Source organism: Leptidea sinapis, chromosome 9 (assembly GCF_905404315.1).
Source record: "Leptidea sinapis chromosome 9, ilLepSina1.1, whole genome shotgun sequence".
Lineage (NCBI taxonomy): Eukaryota > Metazoa > Arthropoda > Insecta > Lepidoptera > Pieridae > Leptidea > Leptidea sinapis.
In genome coordinates, this window is record NC_066273.1 from 10394038 (window position 1) to 10416609 (window position 22572).

General features: G+C 35.5%; 2 protein-coding genes across 3 annotated transcripts in view; one reads left to right on the forward strand and one right to left on the reverse strand.

Annotated features, from left to right (window-relative positions):
- LOC126966130 (putative epidermal cell surface receptor) overlaps positions 1-5177 on the forward strand; it is a 65363-nt gene extending 60186 nt beyond the window's left edge. The window contains exons 17-18 of one of the 2 annotated variants that reach the window (XM_050810057.1): positions 24-107; positions 880-5177. In XM_050810057.1, coding sequence (XP_050666014.1) covers positions 24-107; positions 880-887 — 92 coding nt within the window. In that variant the 3' untranslated portion in view covers positions 888-5177. The remainder of the gene's footprint in view (positions 1-23; positions 108-879) is intronic. The other variant, XM_050810058.1, reaches the window with a different exon arrangement.
- A 5596-nt stretch (positions 5178-10773) lies between these two features.
- LOC126966140 (neuroendocrine convertase 2) overlaps positions 10774-22572 on the reverse strand; it is an 86484-nt gene continuing 74685 nt past the window's right edge. The window contains exons 9-14 of the mRNA XM_050810079.1: positions 21868-22068; positions 21070-21145; positions 18140-18297; positions 16465-16629; positions 13368-13485; positions 10774-12664 (exon numbers count right to left, since the gene is read on the reverse strand). Coding sequence (XP_050666036.1) covers positions 12491-12664; positions 13368-13485; positions 16465-16629; positions 18140-18297; positions 21070-21145; positions 21868-22068 — 892 coding nt within the window. The 3' untranslated portion in view covers positions 10774-12490. The remainder of the gene's footprint in view (positions 12665-13367; positions 13486-16464; positions 16630-18139; positions 18298-21069; positions 21146-21867; positions 22069-22572) is intronic.

Below are 22572 nucleotides of genomic sequence, written 5' to 3' on the forward strand. Positions count from 1 at the left end.
AATTAGCTGCACGTTACTTTCAGCGCGGCCCTCAGCGCCTCGCGAGTCCTCCCTGCCGCCATATGACAACCCCGCCTACAAACTGGAGCTGCAACAAGAAACTATGGGTAAGGCTTTGCTTGTGTTGAAATACAACGACCTCAGAATACAAAACAAACCAGAACCAGTATTCAATCACATTTCTACGCAGCGCGATGTGTCCAAAATAACTCCCCGCCCGCGCCTTAGGCCTGCTCAGTAGACCAGCGCTCCATACATTACCGCTTTAGGCTTATTGTATAAATTCAATATTTAATTAAATCAAATGAAACTCACGGATGAATTGAAATCCTATTGAATTTTTACGCATGCCTGAGTGCCAAGTGTGAGATTTTTTACCTATTCGGTCGCGTGAAAGTTAACTACGATTAATATGGCGTTGGAAGAGCGCCATCTAGTAACGGTAGAGGAAAACGTTATAACGCTCTTTCGACGCCATACAAATCGTCGGCCATTGCTAATTGTGTGTTTCTGGTTTGTTCTGTATAATAATTCTGAGACTATCATATATTTTAATTATTATTACTTAATGATGTGCATTCTAATGTAAATAATGATAAGTTTATGATTGTCAAAGTTTAAATATTTGTGTTCTGTTGGAGTGCATCATAATTAAAAAAAATATAGACTTGATATTAATGACGATGTCAAGCCGATTTCGGCTACTTTCAATCAACATTAATTATTATTTAAGTTTATTTTTTTATTGCGAATACTAAATATATTATTTAATTAAGTTATTAAAGTTAAAAAAAAAACAAGTAGCTAAACTTTCAGTAGGTAATCATAAATTTATAAAAACGCAATCGATAGATTATTAATCTGTGTTTTTTTTCGCAGATCTTTGACAATTAAGTTCCCGTGACCACAAGAGTGTGCTCAACGGGATAAGCCATCGAGATGATATGGGACACCTAAAAGTGCCCTCCTACCAGGAAAATGGAGTTTGACGTTAACTAAAACAGGAAAGTGACTCCCTGTTCATTCATACCGTAAAATTTGCTTATTAAGAATAAGTGTTCAAATATAAGTGAGAATTAAAAAATAAGAATCACATTGACGAAACTAAACGTGCATAACAAACGACGGTACTGAAAGAAGTAAGTTTATTGTTTATGGTGATATTTTAATCCCAAAAAGATTTTACGATTTGTCTCTACTATGTGAAATAGTGGCTATAGGAATTGATTTTCTCATTTCATAGAAATTTGCTAGAATTGAAATGCACTTACGACAACATTACGCAATACATCAATGGTTTTAATTTATAAAATAATTTGTTGCTAGATCTACATAATTTATGTGTGCATTATTATGTCAAAATTCATTAATTAAAGTATAAATTTAAGACGTAGGTATATAAAATTATATATTCTAACAAACGCTTCGGAATATAAGAAGACTTCATTTTTGTTTATGGATTACCGTTTACTGCTTCATTCAGTATTATACAACAAATTATACAGGTTAAAAAACCTGTACTATATCTTGAGGAAATAAGCGCATTAAAAAAAGAAAAAAGATTATAAATATACCAAATTATAAAAGTTTAATATTTCCTCGCCCACACACCCATTTCATTCATGTATCAGGCAAAGGGCGCGCGCGCGGCGGCATGAACGAAAGTTTTGTATGAATAATAAACATTGCCCCACATATTCGTTTGTGACGCCTCGCCGCGCAGCTGATGCTATCTGTAGGCCATTGGAGCGAGGCGAGGGCGATGACCTTAGTTTACTGATAAAATAAATAGGTCAGGGGCTCTCAAGGTTTTTGAAAAAATTTAATATGAAATGTTCTATTTACTGTTACATTTAATCTAAGGGGTTTTATTTTTTTTTGTGGTGTGGTGTATCCGCATTCTACTTCATATCGGTGTCAATTATAGTCCAGGGTTTTTTAACATAGTGTATAAATTCCGTAAGGTGACGCAACAAAAAATAATTAGTAAGAAAAAATACTCCCAAGTGTTTCAAATCAAATCAAATCAAATCAATTAAATCAAATCAAAATCAGTTTATTCACGTAGGTCACGAAAATGACACTTATGAATGTCAAAAGAAATAAAATATTTTTCTTATTGAATCTACCGCTACTTCGTAAAGGGTTGACCTAATGAGAAGAAGTAGCAAGAAACTCATTGCCACTCTTTTATATCAAAATTTACAGATCATTTCAATTACAATATAATATGTAAAATGTAAAATGATGCAACAAATACACTCAAACGTCAAATAGTCAATGTCTTACACGAGTAAGTCAAAAAAAATAAATGTAAATTAATACAAAAGTTATTGAGTACAGTAGCTGCATCATCCACATACACCATAAATCAATAAAGGTATTCTGTGAGCATTTTATAAGCGATTATAAATAAATAAACATGTATATATCTATACATATGTATGTATACACAATAACTTTAAAGAATCTGAAACCGAGTCCCCGGCAACAGGATCATCCCGCCACCACAAGCAGCGCCCGTTCACGAGCATGACGCATGAGCCAGCCATCGCCTCCCTCAACCATATTTTAGGGAAGGGGACGACCCGTCCCATGTTGCCGCCACAAGCAGTGACATTTAAGCGAGCATGATGAAACCTGTTACGAGAACTCAACAAACAACAATAAAATAATCCTAATACATCCATATATACCTACATATCATGCAATACTCACCAAATACCTCTACTTACAATTTGACAATTCTGCTTAAACTTGTAATTAATATTATATTTTTACTAACAGTAATCAAAAGCTCAATCCTTTAGGGTAAACTTATCAAAATCACCTTATTCAGGCAGGTCAGGGAAATGACTTTTCTTTTTATATCCACCTCCTTTGAGGCTTGCCACTTCTTATTAAAGCTCAACAGCTTTAATAAGAAGTGGCAAGAAACTCTTTGTGGCAATCACTCACAAATAATTTCAGTTACAATATATGTAAAGTTTAACGGCCGTTCCCAATATACTATCTACATGTATAGATAAATTACTACCTTCCACTGTCAATAATCTGAAGCTGTCCCAATATACCCGATAAGTCATTCTTATCGCCTTATATTGGGATGCGTGAATTGCAATTTCCATACTAGTAAGCTATATGTCGTCCCATTGACAGACAGCGTGTACGGATAAGTTGAGTTACCGTCGATAAGTTTATTGGGACAGAAAAGTCAATGATAGTTACGTTTTTTATCTCAAGTAAGAGATAGACTGAATATTGGGAACGGCCGTAAGCTTAGGAGTGTAGGTAAGTGTTTCATTTTGCGTCAGGCATCAGGCACATTTGAATTTGAAGAACATCATAAATAAATAAATAAATAAATCATTAACTTTCATATAATGAATACTCTTTACAAATATTCACTATCAATATTTTTACGATGTCCGGGAATAGTAATTATTGTCATGTGTATAATCACAGAGTAGGGATGGATACTTACGGTATAATCAAACGTCCATCGATAACTTAAATCAATTCAAAATGTCACATCAAATGCAAATGTCATACAAGTGACGTCCTGTCGTAATGCATCGAGTGACGTTGTCATGCCCAGTTTTGACACCATCTTAGCAGCTGTCACTACGTGGCAACAATAAACATACAAATGAAAATTGTAATCTAGATGAAGGATTGGTCTCCGCTGCGCTCCAACTAGATACCGCACTACCTAAGAACAATGGCTTCTTTATTACGGCAGCCATTAGATACTTGTCTGCGTGGCATCTTTAAAATTTTGTAACAAACGCTTCGTGTTATTTTGCATTGAAATTAATAAAATACAAAATATTTACTGATGATATGTAATCCGAGTTTCTTTCTTATTTCTAGTAGTATTATTATTAAAAAGTTATACTACGCATTTTAGTTTCAATTATTAGCAAAGCAGAACATGTGGAGCGTCAACGTTACAAATTGTTCGAGACTGGCTCGAGTACGCCCACTTGGGCGTAGTATTAGTTGCGGCACTTTGCGACCACGCCTGCGGTGTCTAGTTGGAGCGCAGCGGAGACAAATTCTTGTTAATCTAAGATCTGTATGTATAATGTAGTCTTTTGTTTTTATTCGTTTTCACATTGAGTTAAATCAAAATAAAGATGTTGGACTTATAGAGGATATGACTGGTTCATAATGTTGCCTGTAAAATATTCTATTTTGTAAATATTGTTTATATTAGTTAGGTTTCCCACATTTTAAATATTTATATATATTTCTAATACTCTCTAGAGTTTATCTGTGGCTTACTTAGTACCATGATTCTTTACTTGAATTTTGTATTAAAGTGAATCTCAATTCACTAATTGTTATTTAATAAATATGTTATTTAATAATTACGAGTGTAAAATAGTTATAGTTACTTCAATTAAAATCAAATGTTCGAAGCCGAGATGTTCCGAACTTATTTTTATAAGGAAATATATCAAATAAAATACATACCTGTTAAGGAAATACTATTGTTGATCTAATGTCTAAAACTCCATACCTGCTATGCATTAAATAATCAAATCGCTAGTGAAAGATGTTTTTTCTTAGACCATTTATACATCTACATAGAATATGACCAGCTGTGACAACGTCAACAAAAATTGACTCTAGAACTTACGTCTATTTTGAGCAATTCACACACACTAACACAAAGTGTCATACAAATCGTAAGTGTAAGACGTAGCTTGTTACGCACATTAAACTAATATTCATGGCCTGTTTTTATCGTTGTTGTCTAACAGAAAGATACTCTATCTAGAACGTAAAAATTATCTAAGTTTTAATATTCAATCACGAAAAATCATTAGCCTGATTTTTTATGTTAAAAAAAAAGAAAGCCATGTCCATATTAATATATACGTATGTATCCAAAGAGGTGGAAACGATTTACAGTTAGTTAGTTTACAAAACCTACTTCAGAGACTGAATACAAACTTTTGCAAGTGTGGATAGGTTTGTCAAGATGTTTTATAATTTTGATGTATTATTTTCTTTTATCGCTTTTTTTATATTCTTACTAATTTTCAAAACGTACGGTTGTTTGTGACAGTGTACGCTCTATGGTCAAATTAGTCTGTGCAAAACTAACTGCCACTACGTATTATTGTTAACTGTAAGCAATAAATATTAAAGGTTTTTTTTTAAAAATACCAGTTGTTTTTTTAATAACATATGACTCATGATATGATTATTTAGATGTCCGTGAATTACTATAGCTAATTTTACATTAGGGTAAAGTTTTTTTTATGATAATAAGGGGTGAGACGAGCAGGAAGTTCAGTTGATGGTAATTGATACGCCCTGGCCATTATAATGCTTTGTGGCTCAGGATTCTTGAAAAACCCAAACAACTGAGTGGCACTGCAATTGCGCTCGTCACCTTGAGGCATAAGATGTTAAGTCTCATTTGCCCAGTAATTTCAATAGCTACGGCGCCCTTCAGATGGAAACACAGTAATGCGGACACATTACTGCTTCACGGCAGAAAAAGGTGCCGTTGTGGTACCCATAATCTAGCCGGCGTTACGTGCAAAGGAGCCTCCTAAGACACACACTCAAACACTCTTAAGTGTATTTTAGAGTGTCATGGTCTGCAACAAACAACTCTGGTGTTGCAACAAAGTACGGACGGCGGTGATCACTTTACTCGAGGAACTCGGTGACTAAACGAGACCTTTTGTAGAAGAGGCTATTTTTTATGGAAAAGGAGGACAAACGAGCTTCAGGGTCACCTGGATGAATCATGTCATGATTCTAATGCGTTTCATATACAACAAAAAGGAGGTAATTGAGAATATCAAACACGGGAATATCAACGGATATTTTGATTATGTATAATAAAATTAATAAAGTAGGCACTTTAGAGATTTTTCTAGAAACTGGTGATAATAACAATGTGAACACCAGGAATAAACATATACTTGTTATGCCTACTACTTGTCTAAGTTGAGTTAGTAAGTCTTTTGTTTACTTATACTTTTACAACATGATCCTAGAAAACGTACAAAACAAATGTGTTGCGGAATTCAGAATATTTGTTAAAAAACGTTGATGTGGTTCATGATTCCACAGATTGGGAATGGAGCGACCGCCCTCAAGCTATTAAATTACTACATTTTTTTCTATTTGAAAATAGCTCGCTGAGTTTCTTGCGTACGTGCTTCTTAATATTTTTTATAAATATTTAATTTATTTATAAATATTTTTTATATATATTTAATATATTTAAATAATTTGAATGAGAATGTTTTTCATCCTGGAATAGTTTCAGAAAATCTTGAAACTAAGTAGGTATTACAAAATATGGCACTAGTTTTGATCCCATAAGTGTTGTGTGCTGTGATCGAGTTTCGTTCGGAATAACATCGAAATTAAAAAAAAACAGTAAATTTTAGGGATACTTAAAAATGTTTTCTCTGAATTTTATGGGTTTATACACTCTTATAAATGCCACTCAGCATTAAATAAGGTGGCTGGCAAAAACAACAACCTAACACTTCAGTGGATCAAAGGTCACAGTGGGGTCAGGGGCCGTTGCCCCTGTGCAACGAGGCGGCAGACCAACTAGCTAAAAGGGGTTCTGAGACCCTTCCGGTTGGACCAGAGCCTTTCCTGCCTCTGCCACATAGTTGGTTCAGGAACTAACTATGTGGCATGGTGGCTAATATAGGTGTCACGGACAAGCCCTCTATGCAGAGGTTGCCTGGGGGCAGAGGAAACAGCCGCTCACGTTCTGCTGGAATGCAGTGAGGTGGCAAACTACAGGGCGAAGCTGCGACCTGGGGTCACCAGGCGCTCTTCGGGAAGTCTTCCGAGACGTTAAGAACTTGGTGGAAGTGGAAGGTGACTTCTTGGAGGAGCTTGGCTGGTTGGAGTAGTCTCTTCCACCCTCGCACGCAAAATAGGCGCATATGACGTCGAGTTGCGGAAAGCGCCCGTATGAAGAAGAAGAAGAAGAATACACTCTTATAAAATCAGATCAATCAAACGAGTGTTGCAGGCCTTTATGGGAGGTCGTGTCTTTTTTTTATGAAAATAAGGGATGAGACGAGCAGGATGTTCAGCTGATGGTAGTTGATACGCCCTACCCATTACAATGCAGTGCCGCTCTACAATTGCGCTCGTCACTTTGAAACGTAAGATGTTAAGTGACATTTGCCAGGAATTTCATTAGCTAGAGCACCCTTCAGACAGAAACACAGTAATTAATGTTTACACATTACTGCTTTACGGCACAAATAGGCGCCGTTGTGGTACCCATAATTTAGCCGGCATCCTGTGCAACGGAGCGTCCCACTCCAATCTTCCTTGAAACACTACATTAAGTAAGTAAGTACATTACTATCTACGTTTTCGTTTTTTTAGGAAATACAAGAACAAGAGACGGGTCCCCTAATCTTATCAATAACCCTTAACTAATCACGTCCACTCACATTGTTTTGCAAAATCAGAGGAATCACAGGAGCGTTTCCAGCCATTTAGGAATATGTGTGCAGTTTTTTTGAAGGTATCCGTGTCCTGGAAACACCACCGATTCCATGGTACGTGGAAGAAAATTCTTTGGAAACCGCACTTTAGAGCCAGACATCCAGATGGTGGGGATGATATCCTAGTTTGTGTCGGTTCGTTGTTCGAATTAGAAATTTCCTTGAAACCGTATTGTGGAGGAGCCTATCACAGCGGATGATTATTAAGTTTTTAGCGTGTTGTGCTGAGATAAAATTTCGTAGCAGGGATCAAGTTACCTTCTTCTCACTCGATACGCTCTTAACAGAGCGGTCGTGATTGTCAAGAAGTTTCAATAAGGGCAGTTGTAATGCGCCTCACAATTTCTCGTCATCTCTTTCTGCAAGAGGTCATTCAAGTGCACTCATGAACGGAGCCGCCCACAGCTTCACATTTATTCCAAATATAAAAAAAGCATGGTGCATGAACCTCTAAACTGCGTATGAAGTCCTGGTACATGTTGCTAGGATGATACATGATTTCAACCGCTATAAAACACATTACTATCACCGATACCATATTTATATTCTCCTGGTGTCTATGTAGTAATACGTCGTACGCATGTCAGAATATATTAAATACTCGCGTCATACATCGATCTCTTCTTCAGCTATGATCGCCTGGTAACAAAACAATGTATAATGCTTTCTATCTCATTTTCTCCCACATAGGTGACCCTCCAGGCCATGCCTTCCACTTTATCCCGCTGTTTGATTTTTTGTTTGCGGAATATCGAAATGTTCGTACGAAATTCGGTCCACGATTTCCTGAGCAGGAATCAGGTAGCTACACCTTTTGTGTGTACTGTGGATCGAGTTCAAATCTATGGTTGGCCAAAAGAAAGAATCTAAAGCACTGTAAGGCCTTACCAATTACCAACAACGGCGATAGCTTAAAGCCAATTAATGAGGGCCAAAATTTGGTACGGAAGGGGCTAAAAAATAGGTTTAATTAAGGGAAAGGATAATTACAAAAACTTGTTTTAATTCAATTACAACACCAAATCACATAATATATTTTCTATAAGTTATAATACATTATAAATATCTCTTTATATATGACTTTTCATGCATCTATTCTATTTTGTATTAAAACTATCGCCCTATAAAAATGCGTCAAATTTATGAATATACGTAAACCATTTCAATATTATTTTAATTCAAATATAAAGTGCATTTACAATTTGTAACTCTGGGCCCAAAAGGAAGTCCTTGTTTTTGTTCGATTATAATAGACTATATTTCTTAATGGTGCATTTACATTAATCTAGTTTTGTTTCCGAGTTCGTTAGACCTTATCCGGAAAGTGATTTCGCGGTGTATCGTCAGGTTAATGTAATATTAAAAAAATACACTTTTTTTCAGCGATATCTATATGTTGATTTAGTCCAATGAAAGTTTAAAACGTCTTAAAATAAACAACTATATTTAAATATAACCATGTATAGTTCTTGTTTCAGAGTAGTATGTTGTTCATATTCCGAAACTATTGGATTTTAAACCGCGAACCTAGAATAATATAAATGCTCCATTAGCATAACAAACAAAAAAAACAAACAAACGTATTTCATTCAGCTGGGTTTGAAGAAATACATTTGATATAAATAAATTTTAATACCTATAAAAAATATAAAAATTCTGTTCAACGATTATAAGCCCGGTGTATAAGTAAATTAAGCTTTAAGTTCCGTTCAAGTTATGAAGTGATATGTTATCGATTTTACACGACGATGAACAAAATTCACTTAATATTTTAAAATTTGTATTAACATGCTTAAAGTGTTGATTATATTATTATTAATGTGCTGAAACAGATCCTATTCGCAACAATGATATAATTATCAAGAAAATAGATTGTATTCAAGTATAAATATTTTTAGAAAAAAACGTACGAACTTAATATTATCCAAATATTAATAAAATAGCTTAAAACTGATTTAAACTGATTTAAACGTACGAACTTAATATTATCCAAATATTAATAAAATAGCTTTAACAGAGGATTTAAAGCATGGGTGTATCTACACCCATGCTTTAAATCCTCTGTTAAAGATTATAACAGTTAGCTTATTGCCAACATTAAAACACCCAATGTCCTAATAACCATTACATCATCCAAACGAGTGTTGTAATGAAATTCAGTACAGTATTATATCATCCGTTTTCATAATGACACTCCTTTGGATAATATTATGGTTACTAGGACTAGCATTTTTAATATTAGCAGTAAGCTAACTGTTTCAGAATCTTTTACAGAGCATTCATATTATGGGTGTAGATAAAGTCTTGTAAGCATGCAACTGTTGATAATTAGGTATTAAAACACTCATAAAACATTATCAACCCCCATTCATGTTTTAATACCTCTTATTACACAACAGTTGCATAAATAACTATAATGGCACTTTTACAACATTTCTAATGCTGCCAGATGTTGCGATGAAATGCATTTTTGATTTTTGTTTTTCTATAATTCCCTAGATAGATATAATAGATACAATTAGAAAGCTATCATTTGTAAGCGGGCCGCATTGCATTTATATTGTAAATAAAATAAAAATAATCTGCATCACATGTTTTTTATATTTGGAAATTTTCAGTGCCATTTATTCAGAAATATGGTCCAATTGCAACCCCCCACTTTTAGGATGTAGGTGTTTTATACCTTGTATATTTCCTTTACGATATCGTAGCCAATATAGTTACGAAATATGGCATTTCAATAAACGCGAGAAGCATTGCCATTTTTTGCAGAACTGTACTGAATGAATTTTTAAAGAATCCATTGTCGAGAGCCACAGGACTGTGTAATGGTTAGATTCGAATGTAGCACCATATGTATTCCATTTATGTACAGCTCATAAACTAAATATAATTATGCTAAAAATATAAATATAATATTAAACAGGATTACAGATTTTCTGCTGTGAGGCGTCTAGTATGGAATAGTACCAAAATAGCAACGTGGTGGTGAGCATATAGAAATATTTTTGACAAGCAAAGTGTGTTTAACGTCATGATTTGTGAGTCTTGAGAGCAAAACTTGTGATAATTGCATATTAATTAAAAATTAAACTTATCAAACATCTAAGTCCTAGTTTCGTATTGAATATTTCCTGTGCTGTAATTTAAAGTCAACACAATACTATGAAATGGAAGATTTATTTTAGATTTAAATATTTTTATTTTAGTTATGCGGATACGCGTTAGGACACAAATAGCGTCAATCAAATTACGAATATCGAACAACTTAACTTTTTAATATAATTATTATATATTCAACATCTGGACAAAATCAAGCAAATAAAAAAAAATTGCAATCAACAGTAAATCGTAGAAGAGAAGACGTCGAAATATATTTTTATGAATCATTATTAACTTACAAATAGCCTTAGAATATTCTAGAAATACCATAGAACATTAATTGTCGAGTCATGTTTTGTACATTCACTGTCATATTAATAAACGCGATGTAAAGTTACTCCAAGTTAAAAATTACTTGTCCATGTCGTGTTATTCTGTAGTGACGAAGGTAAGATTAGTACATTACGATACAAGTGCGCAAAATAGATCGTTCAGCTAGATGACCTACGTGCGCACGAGTATCGTATACTATTTTTCCTATTAAGTTGCGCAAAGTTCAACCACTATAATTATTTTCAAATACCACATTCCCGCACGCTCAGCTACATTCCAGCACGCTCAGCTATATTCCCGCACGGTCTTGTCAACCTTTGCGAACGCAAATGCATACGCAAAATCGAACTTTGCGCACTATATTAGGAAAAAATACTAACAGCCTTACAAATGAACTTGGTATAGAGTTATACCTGAGAATAAACGTAGATTTGATTATGATTGTTTTTTTAAACGTTTAACGTTTCCCGTGTTTATTTGCAATTCCGCCTGACATTCGAAAAACTTCAGAACTATCATTGTTTTGACAGTGTTGTCAGCGATATAGTAAACATTGTGCATTTTCTTGGTTTATTCTGTGGTATAATGTGGTAAAATATAAACTTTAAACCAAGTTTATATTTTGAAAGAACTAAAACGTTTTAAATTTGGAATAAGTTTACGTCGCGTTTATTAATAACGCAGTCAATGTTTATCTAAATATTGTGCTATATATATGCTGATTAAGTTCTAACGAATATTTTCTCTATATTGAAATAACAAGGCTTACATAAATACATCTAACCTGCAAATCCTGCAATACTGTGATATTTTCATTTCTTACATGGAGGCTGTTATTATTTCAGGATATAAGGGACTTAATTTCGTTATTTTAAAATACAATATAATTTATACGTCTAAATAGAGTTCAGGCCAAGTTTATTACTTCAGTGTGCGTGAGAAGCTACGTCTTACACTCGCGATTTGTGACACTTGGTGTTTGTGTGCGTGCATTGCTCAAAATTTACCTAAATGTCAACTTCAATATTTTTCGATGTTTTCAAAGCTGTCACAGTGTATCTAGACGTATAAATGATCTGATTATGAGCGAAGCGAAGCGGAGCTCCAACCGGGTGACTCAATTGATTTCTGTGTTAACTTGTTTCTCGGCCATTTACAGTCCGATTTAAAAAAAATTAAACTCATAGAAAGCTATAATAATTTCTAGGTTTTGTCGAGCCAGAATGATTTGGACGTGATTCAATTATTATAATTAAAAATAAACATGATAAACCAAATAAGGTGCTAATTCCTTATGTTTAAATATGGCGCCAAATTCCAAAATATTATATTTTTTGTTTTTGTTTGGATTAATTTGTTTTGTTTTGTACACAGACTTAGTTTACCTCGCTTCGCTCAAATATACGCCACAGCGAAGCGGTACGACGAGCGACTGCGGCATCCTAGTTTAAAATTTATGAAATAGCCGATAAAAAAATACATACAAAACGTCTCCTCTCCTAGAAAGTAAGTATAAATCATAGAAAGATTGATGTAGTATTTTATTTGCTCAGTGCGTTGTCTTCGTGTGCCTTCTTGACGACAGCTAGTTTGGAGTGAGGGTCTTGAGGCTGCAGCTGGGCGTAGGGTGGTGCCCTGGTACCATGTAGCACGAGCGACCAGCCGCGGAGCCACCCTGACGCTGAACTGGGTCCGGAACCACCGTTGAAACGAGCCTAGAATTAGCACCAGTCAAATATATACATAATAATAAATAAACATTCAAATAAAAAAAAAATCAGCATAGGGATCATTCCTTTTATATGAACGCCGAAAGTTATTGGATGTTATAGCGTGTGGAGCTGCCTTTAGTAGATATTTTATCAGTGTGAATGTTACGGTGAGTGACCGCTAGAGGCGCTGTTGACAGAGTAGCACTGACCTGTATAAATACCACTGGATATGCTGTTACATATGTTTCACAGCAATTTTTTGTGCTTATTTGAAGCGCCACTCGCGAGCGTCCAGAGACCTAATTTCACGTATAATACTAATGGTTGCGAAGGAACGATTATTCTGAAGTATTTTTGAATTAATTTCGTTCGTTTTTCTTGTTATTTATGCTTCAGGAATCAACGTAATAAAGTACACGTTTTTTTTTGTAAATAGTTTCCCAGTCATAGCGGTATATATATATATATATATATATATATATATAGCATACATATTATATACAGGGTCGCGCATTTCCTAGCAAGAGAGGCACTGTAGATCTAACTAGTTGTAGTTGCGTTTTAGTCCGACAGGACGACATAAGTTGTATGAAACGCTGCTTGCTTATATTATATGCACGCCCTTGATTATATGTAATGGTATATCACTATATACGCCTGAATAAAAAAAAACGGTGTCTTTTGGTGATATGATAAGACAGCTTACTTCCAAAGTCCAGGTTCCGTGGGGATATTCGCCCCAGGTGTGCGTAGTCATGAAAGGCCACTTGGTGAAACCGTCGCGCATGTCGTCATCATTGGATCGCCGGCTCAAGATCATGGATCTGGAAAACGGATACTGCCTCAATGACAAAAATTAAGTTTTAGATCAAAACTTATGAACGATGCGGGACTCGAACTCGCGACCTGTTAAATTCCGGAGTGCTCTTCCACTGAGCAAACCGCTCGAGTGACGAATCGTTGATAAATCTCATATGTCTTGTTCAACTCATAGGTTATGGCTGGTTCGAGTCCCACATCGGTCATAAATTTTGTTTTTCCCATAAATTCCCAGAAGTGATGGTTATCACTTTTAAAAAGGTTATCATGGTTAGCTCTTTTCGTCACAAATATGTTGGTCTCAGTGAGTCATACATCTTTGTGCCGTTTGGTGTCGAGACACTTGGCCCGTGGGGCCCAGAGGCGCGGAGAATGTACAAAATACTATCTTCGCGCCTCAATAAGGTAAGGCCAAGCTATCCAACGCGGAAATGCTGCCAGTATTCTTGGTACGCTTCCACGTAATGATAGTTTTAATATTATGTTGTCATATAATTGTAAATATAGTTATAAGATCTGTTTTATTAGCAATTATAAAAAATATAATTTCTTTTAAAAATAATAAATAGTTTACTTCCTCAATGTTTATGAGCAATCAGAAAGTCTCCCAGAAATCTTGCTATACCTAGTAGCATATAATGGTGAAAGCAAATACAATACAGATGCATTGCATATTTACTACAATATCGAATAGTGGCAATGAGTTTCTTGCTCTTAACGACACTTTCTAGCATAAGTGTCATTTTGACTTAATTGAATATATTTTTTTCTTTGTATGCGTGCTGTTAATTTCAGAGACAGAATAAAAAACAGTGAATTAGGTTTTGTCATGTAGAGTAGACAGCTAAAGTGGTTTAACTCGGCAAAGCTAGAAGGAAGAGTTGGGTAAGGTCATTTCCCGAATAGAGGTCTTGGGGCCAGGATGAGCGCTAGTTGGTGAAAGGGGAACGGGAGGGGGCTTCGCGTTCCAGTGAGGTCCAGAGATAAAGTGGCCGTGTAGCACTGCAAAATGACTCTTTTGATTTTATTTAATTAATAAGTAGTGTATTTGTAAACATACGTTCATTATTATGTTCATCATATCACCCACTGCGCCATATTCAATGGCCGCGAGCGGCAGAGAATAGAGAGTACTGGTCATCTCTGGAGGAGGGCTTTACCTTTCATTGGTAGTATTCTTGCTAACTATATTAGATCAATTAATCCAATACATATTAACATTTTAAATCGAACATTAATCTAAGTATCTATATATCACGTTATATATATTACTAGCTGACACGGCGAACATTGTTCCGACTTAGAGGCAATAAATGAGCAGATTTTGGATTTAATTAATTTCAATATTTTAATAGGATAATAAATATAAGGAAATAAAAAAAATCAAGTTCGTTAATTATTCTTTATTGGCTGTGTATTTTGGTGCTTGGGTTGCACTCTACAGTGAAGCACCCTGTGATAGGCGACATTTACCGTTTTATTATCATGCGCAAGAGCAAATAACGCAGATGTTCTACCATCCCGTGAACATGCCACATATAATTAATTGAACATGGAAAATGGATTTTCTAGATTCAGACCACAAACTTTCTAGGATTGGCCTTAAGATTTGAATGCTCTGGGCGAATGCGAGGCTGATCGGAAATGAATGACTTGCGGGCTAACACGTCATGCAAAATGTTCATTAAGTAGTTGCTGCAGATCTGAAGAATTGCTATTATCATTACTGCATTGATCTCTTGACATCGATCAAGTTATTCCTCCATGGTGCCTATGAAGTATAATTGTAAAAATTTATGCTGTGCACCTTCGAGAGATTGCAATGGTCCGTATATCTACAATATCAAAAGAGAAGTCCGTATTAATGATTAAGAAACACTTTTTTTAGAATTAGCATATATGATTCATAGGAATAAGCATAGTAGGTATGTTATTCTTCTACTGTATTGTATGTTAATTTATAAATAAATACCATGAATGTTGGATTAAGTCCTCGTTCTTAGATAATGTCTGCCCCAAATGGGGTCATTTGGAAACAAACATTGTGTTTTTGAGTGTTTGCTAGAAAATGTTGTGATTCGACAATTTCCCACTAAGGCAGCACAATCCTGGAGTTTCTTCGGAAAAAACTCGCAAACAACTTCGCATTGGCCCAATGCGAAAGCTAGTATGCAAGCATTAATAAATACTACAATCGTATCGAAACGCTGCTCGATTCAAATCAGTACTTCATAAATTTATTCTTGTGCGTCGAAAATTATCTAGTTGTTGATCTCTGAGGTTTTACTGGACGATTTCGTATTGCCATCCAATCCGTTTTACGGGCTGCCTCGCATTGCTCTTGTGATTCATAGCACGACGTCGATCCATACTAACGCGGTTCTTTTCACCTGCAATTTCTTGTTCTTCTTCAGTCCTTTCATTCACAATGTTTCAAATTCTAGTTGCATTACGTCTTTGTCGGGAATAATTTGATCGTCTTGGTCGTGACATTTTTAATGATAATATCGGCACAATAAGCTAATCGAAACTCGAAACAAACACACCAACCAGTCAACTTGAATAACATGACGTGCACTGTCAATTGTATTTTATTACTCATGTAGCGTGAAACTAACAAAAAACTTCATTGAATTCTTTTATTCTCGAGATGTCATGAAAATGTCAATCCATACAAAATGTATTAGAAAATATTTTGTTATAATAATATTATTTCGTGATTTTTTTCGATATTTTATTACTTGTTATCCTATTCCAGACTAAGAGAAATCCAAAAATTCAAACCTCCAAAAATTGGATTATCAAAACATACTACACATCTTGACCTTAACCTTATTATTTTTTTAACGTATTTTTATATGCAATAAAATAAGCTAAATAAAATTGTATCTGTAAACAACTTTGCATGCACATTGTTTGTTTAAAAAGTTGTACTAGAAATATGCAAGAAATAAAAGGCTTTTTATTTTATTTTTATCACCCACCTTGTTCCCATGGGGCTGGTCAGGAAGAACTCGAGGTCCCCTCGGCGTGTTGCATTAGCGCTGATCACGGCCTGGACATGCTCCAAGTAGCGCACCTCGCTCGATGTCCCTGCGCATGCGCTGGTCTCGATGTGTAACATCACGCTACCATCATGAGGTATTTCGCTGAAAGTTGCCAGTTACATTAAAGAGACAAACAAAAAGTGTTTATTTGATGGTGGCAATTGGCAAAAAGTGGCTTATTGGGGAGAAACGTCTGGTCGCATGTGTTATAATTTGGATAGTGGTAATGATAAATTATTTTTTTTTAATGAAAATAAGAATCAAGACGAGCAGGTCGTTCAGTTTATGGTAGTTGAAACGCCCTGCCCATTACAATGCAGTGCCACTCAGGATTCTTGATATAACCAAAAATCCTGAGCGGCGCTACAACTGTGCTCATCACCTTGAGACATAAGATGTCAAGTCTCATTTGCACAGTAATCTCACTAGCTACGGCGCCCTTTGGACCGAAACACAGTAATGCTTACACATTACTGCTTCACGGCAGAAATAGGCGCCGTTGTGGTACCCATAATCTAGCCGGCATCCTGTGCAAAGGAGCCTCCCACTGGTAAATTGTAATGGTGCCAAGAGCAAGAGCACGAACAAGCCACGTGAAACAAATATCAACTGAATAGCTTGTAACTATCGTTTACGATTAATATTATGATTTAAAATCACTTATTGAACGTCAAAAACTAGCACCCATTTGAATTACTATGCCTCAGACCTGAAAAGAACGGGCGCAAAAAACTCAGCGGTCATTTTTGTTATAAAATATCGTTACAACGTCAAATTGTACAATAAAACTTATTATTAAATAGCCTGAGGGCGTTCCCTTCATTCCCAGTCAGTCATTAAGAAAGTCATTTATGTTATAGTAACCTTCACCACACAAACATTTTTTTTAAATTCTTTTGAATTTCGTAACGCATTTGTTAATATACATTGTCTGGGTTAGCTTAATAAAAGACTTACTAACTCAATCAGTTTATGTTTGTTCCTTATGTTTATATTATGATTCGCAAAGTTATCTCAATTCGTTTATTAGGGACAGCTAGATGTTTAAAACTTTCGGACACGTCTCTCGGTGCGATAGTAAGTCCATTGAGCGCCTTGTCGTGCAGGGCTAAGTGGAGGGCACCAGAGGGCGAGGAAGGTAGCCCATGCGATGGACCGAAGAAATGAAGTCTGCTGTGAGCGGTCCATTGAACGAGTGTACCAGACTGTCGGCCAGCAGGTAAAAGTGACAAATACTCGTGGGGCGAATCACATCTGCCCTAATACATGTCACTGGATGACAGGGGCTTGTATTGGTTTTCTAGCAAGGTAGGTCGTAGTTGAGCTTTGGAATATGCAAGGATTGCTTACCGTAGGAAAAAATTTATGAGTGGGTGTTCAATAGAAGTTTGGTTATAAAATAACGGAACCAAATTAAACTAAATTAACTTTAAAACTAATTGCTTATATGCACGCCCCTGCTGGATAACCACGACCGGTCTGCCAAGAGTGTAACGAAGAAGAAGAAGAAATGATGAAAGACCTCTTTTTCTGCTTAATCCGACCTGTAGAGAGTGTATCCCTTTCTTAATTTTTATTAATGACTCTAATAAGGTAAGAAAGATAAACCTACGTATAAGTACTGATGGAGCCGGCTTCACAGTGATATCTTGGAGGCACCGACCGCCAGTTTGCAGCCAGTGCAGTCATGGCCCCAGCGTCCAATACTCCAAAACCAAACAGATGGTTAAACTCTAGCCCTACACCATTCATTGTCCAGTGGAAGCGGCCCTGAAAATAAATACATTTCATATATTTATTTAAATAAAACAAACCTTATAACTATATTTACAATACTACGACTACATAAAATTAAAACTATGATTACGTGGAAGCGTACCAAGAATACTGGCAACATTACCGCGTTGGATAGCAAGGCTGATCCGTTGACCGAAATAGCTGCCAGTGCTTGGGTTTCCAGTAGCCTTATTGAGGCGCGAAGATAGTATTTTGAACATTCTCCGCGCCTCTGGGCCCCACGGGCCAAGTGTCTCGACACCAAACGGCACAAAGATGTATGACTCACTGAGACCAACATAACGCTTGCCGTCTTCGGCAGTCGAAGCAGCAGCCCCAGCACCAACTGACGTAACTTGGACATGAGAAGGAGCCAGAGTGTCGACGCAAGTAGCGTCCCACACCTTCCCCGTGCCCAAGCCACCAGCGTCATTCCATCAGGACGCTTGCCATCGCGGCGGGTAATACCATTTGGCTCTAAAACAGCTGGTATATTAAGAGCAGCAAATGCCCTGCGGATGACTTCATTAATGCTAGCGTGACGACTGATACGGCCTGCCGATTTTAGGCAGGATAACCCGATTTCATATATATTGGTAACAGTAAAAAAAACAATGGCTCTGGAAGTAACTAGTATTAAAATACAGGCCCGGCTTGTAATGCTAGTGACATTTAAAATAATACACATAATTTTAATTAAATTATTATTAGAAGCACTTCTCATTAAAAGTTTAATTACTTTCGTTTTCAATGCTTATAAGATACTTATGTCAAACATACATGTATCTTTACAGCTGTTTATTTTTTGTAATAAATTTTTCAGGTTTTATTAATATTTTTTTTTAATATAATACAGGCTTTTATTATACTTAGTCCGGCCATAAATACTCTTACAATTAAAATTAAGAAAATATTACATTTGAGTTTGGAATCTTTTATCCAGAGATATCGTGATGAGTGACTTTATACGTGGAAATCTCTAATATATATAGATGATTGAGATTGAGTCCCTAAAACAATCCGTACGATTGGCAGTGTAGAATTTTCCCATGGAAAGAGTGCGTGCTTCCATTGATAACTGGCCTCAACGTTTAAAGGACTGTATTGCAGCCAATGGAGACCACTTGTTTTTATATTTTAAAATATTTTATATTTATCTAACTAACACACTGTAATATTAATAAATATTATATGCAATAGAACTTTTTTTTCTTTGTTTCAGTATTTTTTGGCAAGACTAAGTTATAAGTAACAGAATTTTTGAATATGAATTTCACAAACTTTAAAACGTCGGATTCAAGTGAAACCTAGTACACTTATCAAACACTGATAGCAATGCAATAATTTACATAGTCTGCTTCTCTTTTATTTTTACTATCGCAATTGACAGGTCAAACGTCAAATTTTAACATGATAAGTGACTATTATCAAGTAAGACTAAGTAAAAAAAAAACAGTTAGCTTTCCGAATGCACGCATTTTATAGAAAAAGTACACCCCTATGCAGCCGTGCTTAGTGTGTTTTATCTACACCCATGCTTTAAATCCTCTATTAAAGATTCTGAAACAGTCAGCTTATTACCAACATTAAACCCGATGTCGTAATAACCATTACATCATCCAAACGAGTGTTGTAATGTTGTACTGAATTTCATAACAACACTCCTTGGTTTATTTTTTCGATCCCTTCATGCGCAAGGTGTTATAACAAACAGCCACATTCTTATTGCTTGATGCGTGGTATCTGTATGAATTTCAAAAATAGAACATTTTCGTTTACGCCCGTTCCACACTACCAGAACGTGGCGCGCCGTAAAAAAAAGTAGGTTATTCGAAACCCCGCCATTTTTCTTGAAAATATGAGCGATTCATGTTTTGACATCACACCGCCGGATATTTTAAACGCTGCAAAAAAAAACAATATTCAAGTGAATTTTAATAATTGCACAACACAAACTGTAAATTACTACTAAAATAAATAATTTTTTCATCAACACTTAGTTTATTTGTATATAATCAGTAATGGATGATATTAGGTTACTACTAGGACTGGCTGTTTTAATGTTAGCAGTAAGCTAACTGTTTCAGAATCCTTTAAAGGATTCATATTCTGGGTGTAGATAAAGTCTTGTATGCAACTGTTGATAATTAGGTATTAAAACACTCATGTGATACTACTATCAACCCCCATTCATGTTTTAATACCTCTTATTACACAACAGTTGCATAAATAACTATAATGGCACTTTTACAACGTTTCTAATGCTGCCAGATGTTGCGATGAAATGCATTTTTTATTTTTGTTTTTCTATAATTCTAGGTATAGATATAATAGATACAATTAGAAAGCTATCATTTGTAAGCGGGCCGCATTGCAGTTATATTGTAAATAATATAAAAATAATCTGCATCACATGTTTTTTATATTTGGAAATTTTCAGTGCCATTTATTCAGAAACCCACATTCGTGTATTAATACCCCTTATTACACAACAGTTGCATAAATAACTATTACCTTCACGACAACAACTAAAATTTCTTAAAAACACTTTAAATATCCCGTTTCTCATAACAAATGTATGTTAAATATTAGAAACTGTACATGCATAATTGTAATTTACTCTTATAATATCAATAAACTTTCAGAACAAATGATGTAGAAGAGTACTCGGACGGAACCCGAGAGGTCTCGGGTTTGAGTCCCGCATCGTTCATAAATTTTGTTTACAAATTTAATATGAAGAAGAGAACTTCCAGAGGATTTTACCTTGGCGTCATACAAAGAATTCCTTTTCGATGTCAGCACAGTAAGATGTTGAATATCACGCCAAGTCAAACTGGGGCTGAAAGTAAAATTTAGAATTTGTAGAATATTCTAAAAAAAAAACGAAATAGGAGGACTTACGGATTCTTTATGAAGAAAAAGCAAATTTTTTTTTTAATTACTACCTATATTACGTACGGTGTCTTTTTCCGCCGTGACGCAGTAATGTGCAAGAATTATTGTGTTTCGGTCTGAAGGGCGCCGTAGCTAGTGAAATTACTGGGCAAATGCCGCTCAGAATTTTCAGGTTTTTCAAGAATCCTGAGTGACAATGCATTGTAATGGGCGGGCCGTATCAATTACCCTCAGCTGAAAGTCCTTCTCGTGTCGTCCCTTATAGTCATAAAAAAGCATGCATACATTTAAGTGAAATAATTTTTCATTCGTAATAAACACTTGGTTATTTTTTGTAAAGTGGCTTTGATACAGTTCAGTGCAGCCCTGTTTCACTGTGACCAATGTCACTGATAGTCATTGTTAACTATAGCTCTTATTAAATGTGAAAAATTAAAATTGTTTATTAAAAATGTCAACTTTAAATATATTAATTAACTTATTCTAATGACTATATATTCATGTCTGTTAAATACTCTTTAACTGAATAATATTTCTTCGTCATTAAAAATTCCTTAATTTTATTTTTAAAATAATTAATATTTAAGTTTTGGTCCATTAATGATGCTGGTAGTTTATTATACAGTGGATTGAGAGAGGTTTGTTTAATCTTTAATAAGCACTTACTTCGCATGTAGAGCCAAGGCAAAGACGCCGGCAGCTTCTGGGGCAGCGGCTGAAGTACCGGAGTGGGTGGCGGTGCACTTCCCGTACAAGTCCGTAGTCGCCACTCCTGTGCTGGGGTCCCGTGCTCCGTTGCTGAAGGTACTGGCCAGAGTGGAAGAACACGACTCGTCATAGTGCGCGTTTTGGCCATCGTTTATCGCGCTGCACAGAACAAAAAAAACACAATATATTTAAAGGTCCTTTTTGAAGTGAAAATTTCCTTAGAAAATCTTATGGGTCGCGTGAGCCTGACATGCTCATGACTGGCGCACGCGATAAATAAATAATAAAAAAATAAACAAATATATACATTTCTAGTGGACCCGACTGATCTTGTCCTGTACAGACGTCTTAAATTTGAAAAATCGGTCCAGCCGTTAGGAGGAGTTCACTAACATACACATGAGCAGGAGAATTATATTATAAGGACGGAATTGAGAATGTAAACCATAAAATCACTGGAACACACAAAAAAATCATCAAAATCGGTCCAGCCGTTTAGGAGGTAATTCAATTGTGAATCTAAGCTATTCTCGAATACACCTGAAGACACACACCAATCTCAAATTCCCTGGAACACACAAAAAAAGTCATCAAAATCAGTCCAGCCGTTTAGGTGGTACTTCAGATCCACCTGAATACACACAGAAAGTTTCATTAAAATCG